At 41.3% G+C, this 21,058-nt stretch overlaps 1 protein-coding gene across 8 annotated transcripts in view; it reads left to right on the top strand.

The window, feature by feature from the left end:
* Positions 1–21,058, top strand: part of LOC138738687 (cyclic AMP receptor-like protein A) — a 233,758-nt gene that overhangs the window by 53,694 nt on the left and 159,006 nt on the right. For all 8 annotated transcript variants that reach the window (XR_011341679.1, XM_069889385.1, XM_069889384.1 and 5 more), the window contains one exon: positions 15,776–15,863. Coding sequence is in view for 7 of the 8 variants with exons in the window: in XM_069889385.1 (XP_069745486.1) it covers positions 15,776–15,863 (88 nt within the window). In the remaining variant the exon portion in view is untranslated. The remainder of the gene's footprint in view (positions 1–15,775; positions 15,864–21,058) is intronic.

The following is a 21,058-nucleotide window of genomic DNA, read 5'->3' as shown; positions in this document are numbered from 1 at the left end:
ATCCAGACCTTTGTTGTATTTGAGTTGATGATTGAGTTGAGCTTCTGATAACATATAATCTCATCACTAAGATAATCTCCCTTTCCAACATTTCTAAACTTCAAATTTACCTTATCATTTTCATTTTTATGAAACATCAAGAAAAGTTGAGTAAGTTAAGGAAGCAGAGGTGGCAAAATACTTCAAGGCTGAAATGGATTTTTTAAAATTGGTGATAGCCTTTCTGACTTTATTTTGAAAAACAAATGTTTTAATTTGGGGTATTTTCTGAGGGAACTGTTTCAAATATTTAAACAGTAGGTGCAGAAAATGAAATAAAAATTTAGTTAAAAAATCAAGGATGTGTGGTGGCCCACCACCGTGGAGATCGAGCTGGCATATCGTGTGGTGTGCACGGTAGTAAACAGCAGCATAACACACTGTAACATGTCCCTTAACACAACAAACCGGCGCAGTTGAAAGCTGGAGCAGTACAAGACCAGCAGCCCTAAAATGGCGCTGGCCAAGCTGCCCAGCTGACAGATCAATAACAGACTGGGGAAGAAGGGTATTCGCATGCAAGAATGTTCTGCCCTCTATTGTTATTCATGCAGCTAATGTCAGCCAATCAAACAAAAAGTCGGAACTCCAACTATATAAAAGGAGCCTTTCCAGCCTCAATAAATCTGAGCTTAACCTCCCACGCTGCGAGTTTGTGTATTTTTTGTAGCAGTTGGTTCAGGTAAAAGAAACTGTTCAATGGATCATTGGACCAGAATTAAACACAATTAAATGTTTTCATTGATAAAACAGTTGATAAAGCTAAAATAAAAAATTAGCTGTTGACTTTAAGTGAAATATCAGGCAAAAGTGTTGGAATACCTGTACTCAAATTAAAATACATAGGTGGTGGAAATCCAAAATAAAAACATTTTGGCAGTATTCCACAGACCAGACAGTGTTTGTGAACAGAACAGGATTTAATGTTTCTTGTCCAACCATTCTTCAGATTGGAAAATATTGGAGATAAAATAAGTTTAAAGATGTCCAGAAAAAGGTTTGAGAGGGTAGAACAATTGAGAAAAGGGGGATTAAATGACAAAAGAGATGGTGATACAAAAGGCACTTTCAGGTGGCCAATTGCCCCGCATGTAAAGCCGCATGTTTAGGCAATATGCGGCTGTTTTGAGGCCGCCTGAATGTGCAGACAAAAATTGGGGTGATGTTCCTCAAGCTTATGTTGGGCCTCATTGTAACTGTACAGAAGGCTGGAGACAGAGAAGGCAGGGTGGGAATGGGAAGGTGAATTTAAATGGCAATCAACTGGAAGATCAGGGTCACTCCTGAAATCTGAGTGCGTATAACCATATACAGCACAGAACAGGCCAGTTTGGCCCTACTAGTCTATGCCGGAACAAATCCCCACCTTCCTAGTCCCACTGACCAATACCTGGTCCATACCCCTCCAATCCTCTCCCCTCCATGTAATTATCCAGTCTTTCCTTAAATGTAAATAATGTCCTTGCTTCAACCACCTCTGCCGGAAGCTTATTCCACATCCCAACCACCCTTTGCGTGAAGAAATTTCCTCTCATGTTCCCCTTATAATTTTCCCCCTGCAATCTCAAACCATGGCCTCTGGTTTGAATATCCCCCACTCTTAATTGAAAAAAACCTATCCACATTGACTCTCTCTGTCCCTTATAAAATCTTGAACACCTCTATCAAATTCCCCCCTCAATCTTCTACGCTCCAGAGAAAAAAGCCCCAGGCTGCTCAACCTTTCTCTGTAACTCAAACCCTGACATCCTGACATCCTGTCAACATTCTCGTGAACCTTCTCTGCACTCTCTCTATTTTGTTTATATCCTTCCTATAATTCGATGACCAAAACTGCACACAGTATTCCAAACTTGGTCTCACCAGTGCTTTGTACAATTTCATCATTTAACATCCCAACTCTTGAATTCAATACTCCGATTTATGAAGGCCAACATTCCAAATGCCTTCTTCACCACTCTATCTACCTGAGTATCACTTTGAGGGTACTATTTACCATAACTCCTAAATCCCTTTGTTGCTCTGCACTCCTCAATTGTCTACCATTCAATGTATTAGACCTATTTAGATTTGCCTTTCCAAAATGCAACACTTATTCGTATTAAATTCCATCAGCTATTTCTCAGCCCACTCCTCTAGTTTTCCTATATCTCTTTTTAAGCTACGGTAATCTTCCTCACTATCCACAATACCACCAATCTTTGTATCATCTGCAAACTTACTTATCCAATTTACCACCCCTTCTTCCAGATCGTTAATATATATAACAAACAATAGAGGACCCAGGACCGATCCCTGAGGAACTCCACTAGTCACTGGCCTCCAATTTGACAAACAATTTTCTACCAGTACTCTCTGACACCTCCCATCCAACCATTGCTGAATCCATTTCACTACCTCCTTATTTATACCTAATGCCTCCACCTTTTTTCCTAACCTGTGGGGAACTTTGTCAAAAGCTTTATTAAAGTCTAAATAGACAACATCCACAGCCTTCCCTTCATCAATCTTTTTTGTAACCCCCTCCAAAAACTCTATAAGGTTTGTTAAGCATGATCTACCCCTGACAAAACCATGGTGACTACTTCCTATCAATCCTTGTTCTTCCAAATATTTGTAAATGCCATCCCTCAGAACACTTTCCATCAACTTACCCACCACAGACGTCAGACTTACATTTGGACCCTTTCTTAAACAGCGGAACAACATGAGCCACCCTCCAATCCTCTGGCACTACCCCCGTGACCAGTGACATCCTAAATATCTCTGTTAATGGCCCCATTATCTGTACACTAGTCTCCCTGAATGTCCTTGGGAATACATTGTCTGGACCCAGAGATTTGTCCACCTTTATCTTTTTTAACACTGCCATCACTACCTCCTCAGTTATCCTTATATGATTCATGACCTCCCCACTATTTTTCTTTACTTCAACTGGTACAATATTTTTTTCCTAGTGAATACCGAGGTAAAGAAATCATTTAAAATTTCCTCCATCTCCTCTAACTTTTCACATAGCCTATCCTCCCTATCTTCAAGGGGACCAATTTTGTCCCTCACTAATCTTTGACTTTTAATATACCTATAGAAACCCTTTAAATTTATTCTTCCTCTGCCTGCCAAAGCCTCTTCGTGCCTCTTTTTGGCCTTTCTAATCTCTTTCTTAAGATTTTTTCTACATTCCTTGTAGTCCTCTTTCAATTTCTCATCACCCTGCTGTTTATACCTCTTGTACACCTCCTTTTTTCTCCTAACCATATTTCTAATATTCCTCGAAAACCAAGGCTCCCTATGACCCAGCCTTTCCTTTGATTCTCACTGGGACATATCTACTCTGTACTCTCAAAATTTCTTCTTTGAATATTCTCCATTTTTCATTTACATCCTTTCCTGAAAAAAATCATGTCCCACTCAATACTCCCCAAAGCCATTCTCATTTCTTTGAAATTTGCTTTCTCCAATCCAGAACCTCAACTTTAGGCCCTTCTTTGTTCTTCCCTAAAACTACCCTAAAACTAATAGAGTTGTAATCACTAGACCCAATTTGTTCTCCAACATTAACCTCAGACACCTAACCTATCTCATTCCCTAACAGGAGATCCAGTATTATACCGTCCCGAGTCGGTTCCTCTAAGTGTTGATTAAGAAAACTATCTTGCACACATTTGACAAACTCTAGCTCATCCAGCCCTCTTACTGTATGTGTATCCCAATCAATGTGAGGGAAGTTAAAATCTCCCATGATCACTACCTTATGTTTATTACACATATATGCTATCTCCTTACAATTTTGTTCTTCCAATTTTCTTGGCCCATTTGGTGGTCTATAATGCACTCTTATTAGTACCCTCATGCCTCCTTCACCCCTCAATTCCACCCAAACAGCCTCACTGGATGATCCCTCCAAACCATCCTGCCACCTCACGGCAGTAATGTCCTCCTTAACAAGCAGAGCAACTCCTCCCCATTTTTTTACCCCCTGTTCTATCACATCTAAAACATTTGTATTCTGAAATATTTAGTTGACAGTCCTGACCCTCCTGCAACCAGGTCTCACTGATTGCCACAACATCATGATTCCAAGTGCCAATCCATGCTCTAAGCTCATCTACCTTGTTCACTATGCTTCTTGCATTAAAGTACACACATTTCAGAGAATGACCCTCACATATATTCCCTATTCTACCTTTTACCTTAATCTCCATCCTTCCTTTGTTACCTTTATATGTTCTGCAAACAATCACCCAATCTGCAGTTTTTCTCTTCAGTGTTAAGAATGAGCCATTGTAAACACCAAATGCAGAATTAATTTATTCTAAACACAATTTACTGGAGAATTCACTGGGCCAAACAGCCACAGTAGGAGAAAAAGAATAGTTGACATTTAGAGCTGAAATTCTTCATCAAGATTGTGGAAAGTTAGTAGAAAGGCCAGTATAAAGAGGACAGAATTTTAATTTTAAACTCTCCTACCATGAGAAAAAAAAATTGATCATTCATCTTATCTTATGATTTGATATATCTATAAGGTCACCTTTAGTCTTCTACGCTCCAGGGAAAAAAGCCCCAACCTATCCAGTCTCATAACTCATTCCTTCCAGTCTTGATAAATTCCTTGTGAGCATTTTCAGTTCTCTTTCCACTTAAATAAAATTCCTATCACTTGAGACAGTATTTCAAGTGTAGTCACACCAGCGTCTTCTGCAGTTGTAATGTAACATCCCAGCTCTTGCATTTGGTACCCTAACCAATGAAGACAACTCTATCAAAAGCCTTCTTTACCATCCTGTCTACCTGTTATTCCACTTCAACATGTCAAGCATGATTATGACATAGTTCCCAGTTGAGTATTATAGGAAGAGTAGATATTTTTCCCAGTTAAAAAAAAAACTATAAAAATATTTTGCACTAGTATGGCAGCTCAGAACTTAGGTCTCCAATTGCAAATTAACAATAAATTAATTTTCAATGATATTCTGAAAACATTGTCAACTTGCTTTATGAAAATAAAATGCCATTTTCTATTGATGGGCCCAATCAGAATGGATTTGTTAACAATTGTGCAATATCTCTGCCTGATGAATTTTGGGAACTGTGCAATCAGTGTAGTTATATACTCTTTACAAACATTTTAAAAGGAATCTCTTATTAAGTCCCTGAATAACCTAAGAAGTGTGTTTATGCCAGTACTGGTACTATCCTGAGGAGTTATATATTTTAGAAAATTTGCCGTAGACATAAAAGGAGTAATTAATAGTCTACTCAACATCTGCTCTAAGCATTATCCACTGCTTTAAATCGTCTTATAAGATTAAACCATCCGGTAATTAAATAGGATATTGGTACCATGTTATCCTTGACATGGCAAGATCAATTATTAATAACTTTCCCCATATAAAACAAGTGTTCCTTCCCAGGACTTTCTGAGTCAAAAGGTCTTTTCAAATTAGCAATCCGCTAAATTGGCCTGTGAACGACCCATTCTGAAATACCAGGAGGGCCATTCACACTGGACCAAGAAAAACCGGTTCTCTGCATCTTTTTACATTACCAACCTGGTATCATGGAGCAAAGGGGAGCCCAACCTCTAGCGGTGATGTTGTGAGTGGCATATTTCATACTCACTGACAGTGAATGCTTTGTTCTCTCCAGCCCTTCACTCTCCGGATTGGGGTGGTGGGGGTGCGGGAGTGTGTGGGTTGGTAATATGAGTGAGAAAACAGATTCGATGGGTTTCAAAAGCAAGGACTCTGTAGTAAAATGATTTTATTTACAAAAGACAGGCATGGGAAAATGGTAACAGGGATAACACAACTTTGAATTTCAGCATGCCACTTGGCGTAGTCAAAGATATATCAGATTTCCAAGTAATTGTAATACATCTCCTTCCTACCGCTAATGCTAATTTAACAATTTCCAATTGATAAATTGATAGTTTTAATTTAGGTCTTGTAGCTTCAATATTTCCTAATAAGAATAAATCAGCACTTTGTGGAAAAACAATTTCTCTAACTTGTTCCAAAAAATTACATAAAGCTACCCAAAGGGCCTTACATTAAGACAGGACCACGTTGAATGTATAAAGCACCCTACATCTTCACCACACCTACAACATTGGTCTGATAAATCTGATTTTAATCTATTCAACTTCTATGGTGTTATATATTTGGTGTAAAAAAAATTATATTGAACTAATTTATATCTTACATTAATAGTACAGTCCGTACATAAATTTTCGCATGTTTGTTGATAAATTATAATACTTAAGTCTGTTTCACATCTCAGTCTAGATCTATGTAATCCTAATTTGGAAGTTCCTGCTTGTAATAATGAATATATCAAAGAAGTAATTTTTTTTAACAATCTCACTCCTAATATGAAGTTCTACTTCAGTTCAACTAGACAGAATCTTTGTTGGTCCAAGATTGTCCCTTAAATATGCTCTTAACTGAAAATAACAAAAAAGAGCATTATGTGGTATACCATATTTGTTTCTCAATTGCTCAAATGACATTATTGACCTCTTTCATAATAATCTTTAACATTAACAATCCCCTTACGAAACCATATATTCAAGAACTGATTATCTCTTGAAAGAGCTAAAAGAGGAATTTGGATCAATGATGTTTTAGGTGCTATGGACCCTCCACCAATATCATGATTTATTTTATTCCAAGCATTAAGCAAACGTTTCAATAATGGCGTTTCTTTATCAGCAACCAATAATTTCAATTCCCACAAATATAAATTCTTCTGCTTTTTTCTCTCCTATTTTGTTCATTTCTATATTAATCAAAAAAAGAAGCAAAAAATCCCATCTGTGCCACTCGGTATAATTTCTAAAGTTAGGAAGCTGTAAACATCCCAATTCATATTTCTATGTTAACTTCTCTATAGAAACTCTTGACATTTTACCTCCAAAGAAATTTCCTTGCATGTTTATATCATTCTTGAAAAATTTTGAGGTATTAAAATTGGTAACGTCTGGAAAAAATATTGTATCCTTGGAAATTTATTCATCTTTATACAATTCACCTTTCAAACTTATCAAATCCTCAATCTTTTTAAATAAAGATAAATAATTCAATTTGTATAAATTCTTCAGATTACTATCTGTATGTAAACCTAAATATTTAATACCTTCTTTTGGCTATTTAAACTCTGTATCCTTTTGACATTGAGTATAATTACCTACTCTTAATGGCATAATTTCACTTTTATCCCAATTGATTTTATAACCCGAAAATTTTCCATATTCTTCTAATTGGGCATATAATCTTCATAAGGATGACTCCAGGTCAGTCAAATATATTAAAACATCATCTGCAAATAAACTAATTTTATGCTCCTTTTGATCCATTTAAAAACCCTTAATTTGTAAGTCAGAGCGAATTACCTGGGTAAGTGGTTCTATAGCTAAAATAAATAAGGCTGGTGATAAAGAACAACCTTGCATGCTTGATCTCGTTAATTTAAAATAGCATCTTGGAAATCAAAAGGAAAAAGGACTTTTTTTTTAAAAAAAAGAATATTTCTTCAATTTCTTCCATCCCGATTATAAAATTGGAATATAAAAAAGAAAATAGTTCATTGCAATAAGTCCATAGCAAGTAAGAGTTCTAAATGAGTCTCTGATTGAGTTTGTCATTGAGGAGTCTGATGGTGGAGGGGTAGCAGATGTTCCTGAACCTGGTGGTGTGAGTCTTGTGGCATCTATACTTCTTTCCTGATAGCAGCAGTGTGAACAGAGCATGTGCTGGGTGATGTGGGTCTTTGATGATTGCCACTGCCCTGTAGATGCACTCAATTGTGGGGATGGTTTTGCCTGTAATGTCTTGGGCTGTGTCCACTACCTTTTGGAGGACTTTACACTCAGGGGTATTGGTGTTCCCATTCCAGACCGTGATGCAGCCGGACAATGCACTTTCCACCACATCTCTGTAGAAATTTGTCAGAGTTTCTGGTGTCATACCAAACCTCCGCAAACTCCTGAGGAAGTAGAAACACTAACATGCTTTCTTCACGATACCATTACTGTGTTTGGTCCAGGAAAGATCCTCCAAGATAGTGACTCCCAAGAACCTAAATGTGGTTTCCTTCTCCATTTCTGATCCCCCAATGATCACTGGATTGTATACCTTTGGCTTTCCTTTCCTGAAGTCAACCATCAGCTCCTTAGTTTTGGTGACATTGAGTGCACCATTCAACCAAGTTCTCAATCTCAATCCTGTATAAGTAGTTGGCCTAGCAGAGGATTCGGGTTGGGACCTGGGCATAGGCTTTGGGAGCTCTGAGGAGACAAGAGCCCGCTGACTTGTCAGTGAGTGTTCCACTGGCCCAGGAAGCCTCCCCGGAGATCGGCAGCAGTGGTGGGGTCATGTCGGAGATTGGCCACAGCTGGCAATTTTTGGTGAGAATTAAACATTATTTTAATTCTTAAAAGGCCTTTGCTTGTTGTTTGTTATTGTTTGAACATTGATACAAGTGATTTGCTGTTGCTACTGGGCTGTTTTTAAAAATTGACCAGTTCTCTGGAAAAAAAACTTTTATCCGACATAGGCCCGGTCCCAAACATTTCAGATAATCAGAGTTGTACTGTGTATATCTTTGAAAACAATTTTTTAATTAATAAATGCATTCAGAAGTTCCAGCAAATTTTTAAGACTTCTTGAACCCTTTCAAAACCATTTGTCTTCAGTGTAATAGTCAAGGTGCTTCAAAGTAATTATCAAACAGAATTTTATGCCAATGAGATATCACAAAAGACTGCACAGATTGCAGAAACGATGGAGGCTGCAGCCCTAAGCATGGATGCCTACACACAGGGTTCTGGCTGGTCATGGGCCCATCGTTACGATGTGAGTAGAACATCTGCTTTTAATTCGACCTTCCCATGCCCCGACGCAGCCCTGAAGTGCTACCTCTGCGGGATGGAGAAACACAGTCGATCCCTTTGCCCTGTGAGGAAGGCCTGGTGTCAAAAGTGCAAAATGAACGGCCATTTTGCAAAAGTCTGCTGGTCCAAGATGGCCACTGCCAAGCACAGTGCCTCGTGCGAGGCCCAACCACCTTCCCCAGATTCAAACTGCTCAATCTCGGAACTCTCATCCAATGGGAGCGAGGAACCGATTGCATGGCAACACTTGGTGTCACGAGGCAAGCAACACGCGTGGAAGTCACCACCCTTGCAGCGCTCCGCCCTCGCTGCCGTGACGCTGAACCCCGACGGACTGCCCACTCCTCGCACGCCGCTGCCACTGGCTTCTACACCGGCCTCCCCAATGTGACCTCTGCGCCGGCAGGCCCCAATGGACCACCTGCACCATGCATGCCGCCGCAGCCACCACCACTCGCCGCTGACTTACCGGCACCACGGTTCTCCACATTGGGCCCCTCCAACCGGGTCTCTGTGTCGGCAGGCCCTGACGGACCGCCCACTCTGATGACGTCACCACACAAGTGTAGCACACCACAGGCCGAGGCACCACGATGCTCCGCCCCTGCTCCAGTGACACGAGGCTCCTACGTATGGCCCTCCCAGCGATGCATGATGTCATCACCCCAGCCTCCAGAGACAGCAACACAGGCAACTCTGCTGGAGACAACAACACAGGCAACTCTCTGCTCACTGCATCGTTTGCTGCATCTGTGGCACTGGATCAAAGCCAACCACATCCCTTAGCTAGGGCCATGAAAACCATCAAGGTGAGCAACCAATATGCAAACTGTCTTTTTGATTCAGGTTTGACGGAGAGCTTCATTCACCCAGACCTGGTCCAACGATGTGCACTTGGCAGTCTATCCGACTGACAAGAAAATTTAGCTGGCCACAAGAGCCCACTCAACGGGCATCAAGGGGTATTCTATGGTGACTTTGAAAGTTCAGGGCATCAGATTTACAGATTTTAAGTTACTAGTCCTGTCTCAACTGTGTGCTCCTGTATTGTTGGGGTTGGATTTTCAATGCCATTTTAAATCGGTGTCACTGCATTACAGGAGTCCCCATAGCCCGCTTTCTGTCTGCCACCACCACTCCACTCCGGATACCTCCTGCTAGCGACAGCCCACGCCAGTCTCCGTGCCCTGAACCAGGTGCTCCACTTTAGTCTCTCCACTCTCCGAGTTGATCCTCCAGCACTCTTCACCAACCTCACTCCTGGCTGGAAACCGATTGCCACCAAAAGCCGGCAGTACAGCTTCGAGGACAGGAAATTCATTAAAGGTGAGGTGCGGAGACTGATGGACAAGGGCATCATTGAGCTCAGCGCAAGTCCCTGAAGGGCGTATGTAGTAGTCGTGAAGAACGGGGAGAAGCTGCGGATGGTGGTTGACTATAGCCAAACGGTCCACCGCTTCACGCTCTTAGACGCTTACCCATTCCCGCGAATCACGGACGTGGTGAATCAGATCACCCAATACCGTGTGTTTTCCACCATCAACATTCAATCACCCTATCACCAGCTGCCGATCCGTCTGGAGGACCGCCCCTTCATGACCTTCAAAGCAGACGGGGGCTTGTACCAATTCCTCAGGGTCCCCTTTGGTCTTACTAATGGAGTCACAGTCTTCCAGCGGGAAATGGACCGGATGGTAGACCAGAACGGGCTAACAGCTACATTCCCGTATCTGGATAATGTCATCATCTGTGGCCATGACCCGCAAGACCACGACACCAACCTTGAGAGATTCTTCCTAACCTATAATTTCGATAAGTGTGTGTTCCGGACCACTTGCCTCACAATTCTAGGTTGCGTGGTAGAAAACGAGGTGGTAAGGCCAGTTCCCGACTGCGTGCACCTCCCGCCACCCCAAACCCAGAAGGCACTCAAACGTTGCCTGGGATTTTTTTCTTATTATGCCCAAAGGGTCCCCCACTACACTGATAAGGCATGGCCACTCATTAAGTCCACCTCCTTCCCCTTGTTGGTGGAAGCAAGAGCGGCCTTCGACCCTGTCAAGTCAGACTTCGCCGTGGCCACCCTGCATGCCATAGATAAATCAATACCCTTCCAGGTAGAGAGCGATGCTTCCGACTTTGCACTGGCAACCACTTTAAACCAGGTCGGCAGGCCTGTGGCCTTCTTTTCCAGGTCCTTCCATGGCCCAGAAAGTCGACACTCCTCTGTTGAGAAGGAGGCCCAGGCCATTGTGGTAGCTGTACGTCGTTGGAGACACTACCTTGCTGGCAACCGCTTTACACTGCTGACCGACCAATGTGCGGTCTCATTCATGTTTAGCAACAACCAGAGGGGTAAGATCAAAAATGACAAAATTGCCAGGTGGAGCATCGAGTTCTCTACCTTTAACTATGACATTCTGTACCTGCCTGGCAAACTCAATGACCCATCTGATGAGCTTTCCCATGGGACATGTGCCAGCGTAAAACTGGACAGGCTGCAGAGACTCCATGAGGAGCTCTGTCTCGTGGGGGTCACCAGGTTCGCACATTTTGTAAAGGCCTGCAACCTGCCCTATACGATCGAGGAGATCCACTCCATGACCTGAGCCTGCCCTGTCTACGCTGGGTGCAAGCCCAATTTCTTCTGGCCCAAGAAGACCCATGTCATAAAAGCCACCCAGCCCTTCAAACGTCTCAGTGTAAACTTCAAGGGGCCCCTACCTTTGACAAACCGTAACACCTATATTCTCTGGTGGTCAATGAGTACTTCCACTTCCCATTTGCTATTCACTGTCCGGACATGACTGCCTCCACAGTCATACCCCAGTTATATCCACAGTGACTGGGGGTCCTCATTTATGAGTGTTGAGCTGAGGCAGTATCTTCTGGAGCGTGGTATTGCTTCGAACAGGACCACTAGCTACAATCCACACATTAACGGGCAGGTCGAAAGGAGAATGCCACCATCTGGAAAGCGATCACGATGCCTCCCCACCACTCGCTGGCAGGATGTACTCCCAAATGCCTTAGACTCCTTCAGGTCTCTGTTATGTACTGCCACCAATGCTACCCTGCACGAAGGCATGTTCTCGTTCCTACGGAAGTCGGAATCGGGGACGACCACACCGGCTTGGCTGACGGTTCCTGGACCTGTTCTGCTGAGACGTCATGTCCGGTACTCAAAGAATGACCCTCTAGTGGACCAGGTAATGCTGCTACACGCGAACCCGCACTATGTTTATATTGAGTACCCGGACAGATGGGAGGACACAGTCTCGGTAAGGGATCTGGCCCAAGTCGGATCTAACATTGTAACGTTCGTTCCCCAACCTTCCTCCAGCTCTCCCTTAGGTAACATGCCGGGACAGTGGGACCAGCAGCAACACACAGATAATGACTGCAGACTATGGGTATCCACAGTGATTCTCAGAGACTCCAATGATGATCATGTACTCCGATTCCGGCGCCACGACAATCATGTCAGATGATCAGGCCACCCGACCATTACAGCCCGTATCCCCTATAAGCTATCCTCCCCATGTTTTGGAGTCCAAAGAAAGGGTGTACCCATGCTGTTCTCCTTCATACAGACAACGGACTATTAAGAACTCAGAAAAACCATCACTCTGTAATGAACCCGCCCCCCCCCCTTTGTTTTAGCTACCCCAGGGTCAGTTCTCAAAGAAGAGGTGAATGTGATAGTATGGGATCCTATCACCTCTATATATTTAGCCACACTACTGGCCAGATCATAAAGTGCTGCACCTAACCAGACTCAGGTCAGTCTAGACTGGTCGACCTCGATGTACTACACTCCAGTCTTTTGGTAATAAAAGCCTTGGTTTGAATCTACAAGTCTTTGAGTCATTCGACGCGCTACAGTATCTTATTCATCCAAATAAATCAAACTTCAAAATTGGAGCTGTAAATAGCTTTAAATTTCCATTGATAGAAGCGAATAAATATTTTCATAGCTTTGCACTTCATAACGATGAATAAAACAAAGCATATTGTAAATTATAACGATACTCAACTTCAAACAAATGTAAATGAATTAAAATGATAATAAATGATTAATAATGAATAATAATGATAAATTCAAAGAAAAGTTTCTCGAGAGCTCATGTCTCTTCCATGGTCATTCCAAGAATGAGAAATGCGCTCCTCATCCGCTCGGATATTGCCACATATGACATCGTAGTAACTCTGGTAATACTCTACAAAAATAATTAATCCTTAAAGGGAAAGTCAAAAAACAACCATAAATCAGAAACAGAAGGTTTTAACCTCTACACAGGTACCTTATATAAAAAAAAGCAACAAGAAAACAACTAAAATAAAACTACATACTAAATACTTGATTGAATTAAAAGAGAATAAATACACAAGAAATGTTGCTAGATATTCAGAGTTATCCCAGTGCCAAAAAGGTGAGTTAGAAATAGTGCAGACCGATCTTTTCTAGTGTAGGAGTAATCCCTGATTATTGAAACAAGGGGAGGTTCAAGAGCCTAATAGCCATTGGAAAGAAATGTTCTTGAACTTTGAGGCTTCTGTACCTTATGGCCGAAAGTAGCAGTGCGAGGAGGTTTTGACCAGAGTGATCAGAAGTGAAGGCCTGTTAAAGGAGTTGATGATGTTTTTTTTAAAATCCTGCAACCACAGATGGCAGCACTTGTGTTGGACAGTGTTCCAAGTTTCAGACTCGGGGGGAGGCAGCATATTAGTGCAGGGCACCAGAAGATAGGAGAACAACCTCTGTTGAGAAGGGAGAAGCATGGGAGATGGTCCTAGAGGGAAGGTGACCATACAGCAGGCCACCAAGGGGCTCAGCTGCTGAAGTTGTGGGCTGCAGGCGACTTGCAATAGAAGGATCCATGCAGGCTGTGGGATACTGGAGATTGGCTCATGATAACTAGGTATCAGAACTAGGATTTGAGGGGGTGCTGAAAGCAAGAAGTGCACCTGAAGGGCCTCTGGCCCTGAAAGCCTGGATCTTGAGTTTGTGTGCCATGAATCGAATAGGAGTCTGTAGTCGTTTTCGGGTGGAATCACCTGGAGAATGCGGCTCCAGAGCAGGTGTCTGTGAAGGGACATTCAGGTGGCAGTGCTGAAGGAGGTGTTCTGCCACTTGAAAAATCTGAAGTGGGGAGAGGGGCCGCAGAGCAAAAGCCGTCTCCTGAGTCCGGGCAGGGGCAGCCGTCTGACAGTTTTAAGCATCTGGAACATTGCGTTAATTTTTACTTGATGTTGTTTGAAAGAAAGCTTTTACATTCCCATTTTTAAATTTATTGATAATGCTGAAAATTTGCTAACCTTTAAACTTATAGAGATTCCCTCCTGTCCATGATCACTATTGTTGTAAGTCTGAACTGCATTAGTAGAGTGATCTTATACAATACATTAACGTTCCTACAATCCGCGCTCCCATTTCAAGTATGCTCTTTCACAGTGACCAACGCCGGCGTGTGCATCGATATTAGTCCTGAGAGTTACAGCCATGGACTGCTCCATTTGGTTCACCACTGCTTTTACATCTCTCTGCTGCCTGACAGCCATCCCGGCACGGGACTGAAGGGCTGGGACACCCGGTTGGGGATTGCAGGGCTGGGGTGGCCGTCCCCGAGAATCCGGACTTATTGAAAACTCTCACCTTTTAAATTTAGCGGGATATTGTGTCCATGCGTAAGCACTACAGATGCACAGTGGCAACAAGCGACCACTTTATTTTTCTTTAAAATGTTATTTTGATAAATGAACCATGCTATATTTGCTGATGAATAAACTGTCACAATTCACCTGTTCATCTCTTCTTTATTCCTCCTTAAATTTGAATTTTAAAATTACTGCCCAAGAATCCAGAAAATCAGGACCAACCCAATTCCCGAGCAGTCCAGATTTTCGCAAGAAGTATCATAAACCATTTTGGTCCTTGTTTGGTAATTCAGCACCATCTCACAACCTCAAACTACCAGGAAAAACAGGAGTAGCAATACTATCGCATCAGGTTCTTTTCCACTGCTGGAGCATCTTACTCAGCTGCAAAGCACCTGCACCTCAAGGGCGGAAACAATTTACAACAGCTCAAACATCTTCTCAGGGCAGGATGTGAAATCTCAATAGTACGGCTGCCCCAGCCCCACAGTCCCCCCGCCTGTCGCCCCAGCCCCATAGTCCCCCACCAGCCTCCCCAACCCTGTAGACCCACGCCGGGGGATTGTCAGGCAGCGGGGAGGGTAGGTGTCCGCAGCAGGGAGGGTGGCTGTCAGTGGGTCGCCAGCTGACTGTCAACAGCCTGCCCGCTGCTAGGCACCTGAAAGCTGCTAGCAGCTTTGCCTGAGCTGCTTTCAGGTGCAATGGGGGATTCTTGGAGCAGGACATTACGTCTACAGGGGAATGGTTAGGTAGGTAAACCTCCTGGGCGGGTTCTCCACTTTCAGGTGGCCACTCAACAGCTGCATAGGAGTACAATAGGCTGCTTTACAGTCGGGTATTGTGGCCACCTGAAAGTGGCTTGTCTGGCTGCAAAGGCTCTGTGTGCACTGGAGGTGAATTCCATGTCTCTGAAGGGACTCTCTTTTGTTTCTCTTTCTCTTATTGTTAGGGACATTGAGCAATGCTCATGGGAACTCTTTGTTTATCTTATGGAATACAAAAGGTGAAATATATCATGTATATTACATTTTTATGTATTATTGCTATACAATAAAAGGAACTTTGAACCTTTATGATGTTGCATGCGAGGTCAGGACCTCTGATGGATCTGGCTATGTCTGTTACCTTCTGGAAACTCTGCTTTTCCTGTCAATGTTTAATTCAATTTTTGTTTCTATACAGACTGGTGTTCCCTGGCATGGGTTTGTTGTATTACCGTCAACCTATATTTCAACTTGGTGAAAGAAACCAGAACAGATCATCTTGCAGTGTGAGTGTGGAATAAAATGTTTATTTTCTATTTGATCTTCTTTTTGTAGATTAAGATAATTTTAAAATAAATATACCATCTATATATTTTTCTTACAAATACTAACATCACAGTCTTGCTCCATACTTATAAACATCCAGGTGCAGCAAGCAGTTAAGAAGTGAAATGTTATATTGGCTTTATTGCAAGAGATTTTGAGTACTGGAACAAGAACATCTTGCTCCAATGCACTGGACTTTGGAGAAATCATAGCTGGAGTATTATGTGCTGCTTACCAAAAATGAATGTACTTGCCATTGAGGGAATTCAACAAAGCTGATTCCTGGGATGGCAGGGCTGTCTAATAAGGAGAGACTGGGTCAACTATACCTTATCGATCTTAGTTGAATGAGAGAGGATCTTATTGAAATATGCCAAATCCTGGCAGGGCAGATCAGTAAAGAAGATTATCTGTGATTACAACAGGATGTAGATCAACTAGGAAAGTGGACCAAGGAACAGCAGATGGAATTTAACTCAGACATGAGTGAGGTGCTGTATTTTGTTGTTAGACCAAGCCAAGACATACACAGTAAATGGTTGGGCTTTGGAGAGGGCTGTAGATTACAGGAAACAAGGGGTAAAGGTATATAGTTCCTTAAAACTGGCAACACAGGTGGACAAGGTGGTGAAGAAGTTATTTGGCTCATTTAACTTCATCAGTCAGGGCACTGAGCACAAGAGTTGGGATATCATGTTGGTAAGACCACACTTAGAGCATTCTGGTCACGCAGCAGTAGGAATTATGCCATTAACCTGGAAAGGGTGGAGAAAAGATTATAAAGAGAGACTAGATTGACTGGGACCTTTTTCCTGGAGCAGAACACTGAGGGGTGACTGAGAGGTAGCTAAAATGGTGAGTTCAGAGATAAGGTAAATAATCAATGTCCTTTTGCCAGAGTCAGAAAAATCTCAGAGGACATAGATTTAAGGGAAAAGATTTAAAGGGGACCTGAGAGGCAACTTTTTCTCACAGCAAGTTGCCAGAGGAGGTGCAACATTTAAAAGTCATTTAGTCGGATATATGGATTAGATCATCCCTCCCCACCTCTCCCTAACCTTTTTATTTAGGATCTGCCTGATTTTCAACATTCCGTAAATGGGCTCAGGCCTGAAATGCTGACTGCCTTTTGCATTCTACTTACTGTATGTTGCATAACCTGTTGAGTTTCTCCAGAACTATTGAGTACTACACTTGATTCCAGCATCTGTAGATATTATTGTTAAAGGCAAGTGGGACCAACTAAGGTAGATAATGTGGTTGCCATTGACATGTTGGGCAATACAGCCTACTTCCATGCTGAAAAACTCTGATTTTATGACGATGACCAGGCATGTTTACCCTACTATAGGTGTCCAGAATGAAGGGTCATGGTCTCAGAATGAACAGGTTATGACATTTAAGACTTAGATGAGGAGACCAGGAATTTTTGACCATAAAAGACTGTGGAGACTAAGTTGCTGAGTATTTTAAGAAGGGATTGAGAGATTTCTGCACATAAAAAGCATCAAATGGTTTAGAATGGGAAGAGCAAAAAATGGGATTGAGATAGAGGGTCAGCTGTGTTAGTATTGAATAGCAAAGCAAATTTGAAGGATCACATGGCCTATTCCCCCTGTTTTCTGTTTCTATGCAATATTAGTAGCAAGGGTCAAGCAGAGCTTCTTGGCTATAAATTTCTATGATACAGTTCCACGAATGTACAAACGTTTTGTTGTGATCATAGCTTGATGCAATAATGTGTTTAAGTAATTAATATAAAGTAATTATATTTAAGTAATTAAGTTTAAGTAATTATATAAAGTTTAATTATTGCTGGAAGAAGATTTTAATAGAATGATTCAACTTGCCTCAGAATATGGAATTCAACTTGCCTCATAATATAGAACAATGTTACCAGCCAAAACTTCATTTTTCACTCAATAATTTCCAGTGTATTTTGTGAGTTATTATTAACCAAGCCATTTCTTTCATTTTCTCTTTGCCTAACCTCTCTCGTCCACCTTTTTAAATGTTGGTTGTTAACCTGCATTGCTTTTCACCTTGAAATAACCTCTGTTCTTCATTTCCTCAGTTTTTGCCCACACTCTACATCTTTAATTTAATCCAACTTTCTCCTAAGTCCACTGACCACCTATTTTTCTCATGTAATCACTCTGACCCCTAAACTAATCTCCTCATATTCACTTGATCCCATTGTCTTCATTACATTCCAATTGCTTCTTCCATCCTCCTTTCCAACACAATTTCTTTACATCAGCATACAGAATTTACACTTTTATTTTTATATTTCCAGCCATCTTTGATAAGGAACTGTGGGCTTCTAAAAATACTATGACTGAAACTGTCCATTCAACATCTCTCTTCTTCCATTTACCTATCAAAACAAACAAATCCTCCTGTTCCTCTTTTTGCATCCACCTTTCAGTCTATTCTAAAATCTTTTCTTATAAAGTGATTATAACCTTATCATTGGATATTGCATTTGAAAATTACAGTTATTTCTTCATATGTTCTCTTTTATTTGTCTGAACTTTTTTAAATGCTGAGATATTACAAAGTTGTGTTCAGATAATTGGGTCAGAACACAACCAGAAAATCTCAAGTTTGTAGTATTGATAAATAGATGATTTATGTTGGATTAACATTAACTAGTAACTAAATTATGTCATATAATAGTAAAGTAAAACTCTATAACTATCTCCTAAGAAGGTATTCAAATCCTTCCATTATATTTATAAAGGCACTGAAGTTCACGGTCTGATTTAATTCCTTAGAATCTAGTTTTCAGTTGCTGCAGGGCATAATTGCGATGGAATAGGTCGTATCTCTTTGATGCATGCTGATGTCTGCACTGAAAGATCAAAAATGCTAACACATCCATTTGCTGGATCAGCTTGTATTACAACACATTTTAAGGGCATCTTGTTTTTTCTCTGTCTTTGGTAACTTTATAGGTAATTTATGAGTGAGGTATATATCATGTCGTACAAATAAGATAAAGATGCAATTCCTGCTTTGTGCTGAGTTTGTTGGTTTCATATGGTCCAACATCTGAGTAGTTTAATTTGTCTTTGTGGCTGGAGGCTGGGGAGAGACATCATTATCTTGTACAGAAAATTTACAAATGACATTTATTGAAAACAGGCTCTCTAGAAGACAATTTTCAGGGTGAAAATATTCTTAAGGTGTCTTAAGAAAGCAGCCTGTATCCTAAAGGACCCTCACCACCCAGGCCATACCCTTTTTACACTGCTACCATCAGGAAGGAGGTACAGGAGCCTGAAGACGAACATCCAGTGGCACAAAAACAGCTCCTTCCCTTCTGCCATCAGAGTTCTGAATGGACAATGAACCACAGACATTACCTCACTTACCCTTCTTTTGTACTAATTTATTTATATTTGAAATGTAATTTATTGCAATATTTGCACCTGTAATGCTCCCCCATAACAACAAATTTCAGGACAATAAATTCTGATTATGATTATGAAAACATTCAAGGTTGTTAACGTAAGATAGAAAGCAAGATAAAATGTTTTGGCAATAATAATTAACCATGGGTTATTTAGTGCTATAGATAACTATATGTGTCACTTATCTTTTAAATCAGCTAAATGAAAGGAGGACCATATCTTGGACTTCAGTCAAAAACCATTTCAATTCCTGTCTTCAACCTCATCCATCGTCAGGGTGAGGTCAGGCATTAACTTGAGGAACAACACATAATTTTCCTCCTGGACAGCCTTAAACCTAATGGCTTATCAATCTTTCTAATTTTAGGTAACCCCAACCTACTTTTTCCACTGTTTACATCTCTTCCTACTCTTGTTTTACTTTCCTTTCTAACTTATCCATCATCCCCTCTACCTGTTTCTCCATCTCTCCTGCCTGCTGTCCAAATGCCCTATCACCTTTTGGCCCTTGCCCAGCTTCTTTCCATATACTAAATTTCACTCCTTTTTAAATTGATCTCACCAAGTAGTCCTAACAACAAATGTTGACCAACTATTTGTACCCGCGGATGTTCCCTGACCTGCTGAGCTCCTCCAGCAGCTCATTGTTTGCTTAAGATTCCTGCATCTGCAGTTTTTGTGTTTCCCAATAGCTTGGATGTTGAAGTCCTTTTAACCTTTTAAAATTTGAATGGAATTTAGGACTGATCCCTCTTCTCGTGTTTTTCTTTTAATCTTGTGTTGTCATGGAGTTGGAGAAAATTAATAACACGAGAAAGCCATTTCATCCATTGTACCTGTGCTATTTGTATGTGAAAATAAAGCTAAGTAAGATTGCTGTTTGCAATCAATATTGCTTCAGTCGTGAAGGGTGGAATTCAGGGCAATTGATGAAGAGGACTACTCCAACATTTTAATGGAAGAGAATATCTGATGGTGATTGGGCTGAAGATGCTCCCTTGAACCAGTTACTAGATATTTTTCCCATAATACCCATTATCTTCAGCTTGGGCTCTGTGGTGTCAAAGTTGGTTCAATGCTTTTTAATTTGGAATGCCAGGCAAAGCTGTGATGGATGTGCCGTTGAATGATTCTGGTGGAACTAAACAATGCATTGATGATTAGCTGTAAGAGAGTCATTGCTACTTATATGATGTTCTTAGGAACTGGTTTGCTTTGTTTTTCAACTTCTGCTATCTTGCCTGAATTGCAGTCTTTTAGATCAGATATTAAGATCAGGCATGTTATTCCTCATGTTATGGCTTATATTTATTCTTCAATCAATATTACCAAGCTGAACTTCCATTTGCCTGTACTTTCATTTGCAATTTTACTCCCATTCTGACCAAACATTTTGCAGCTATGGGCACTATTTCAACAAAGCCCAATGATAGGGGACAGCGCCTAATCTTCCACGTGATTAGATTGAAGTTTTCCAGACTCAATGTCAGCTATACAATTTCTTTTAACTTGTATGGAGTCAGGAGTAAACAGACCTTCAGCCCACCATGTCCATGCTGACCATTGTGCTTCTTTATACTATCTACCACCAGGAGTCAGTGATGGAGTGCGTAGCATCTGGGGAATCTGGTAGATTCAAGATGCATGCCTCCACATGAGGATGGCATGTGTATGTTCTATCCTTAATGCTGTTTGCTAAGTTAATAAATCTTATTGTTTTAAAAAGAACCCAAGCTTCT

This window comes from Narcine bancroftii, chromosome 7 (assembly GCF_036971445.1).
Source record: "Narcine bancroftii isolate sNarBan1 chromosome 7, sNarBan1.hap1, whole genome shotgun sequence".
Lineage (NCBI taxonomy): Eukaryota > Metazoa > Chordata > Chondrichthyes > Torpediniformes > Narcinidae > Narcine > Narcine bancroftii.
The sequence above is the reverse complement of the archived record's forward strand: the minus strand, read 5'-3'. Positions and strand labels throughout refer to the sequence as shown.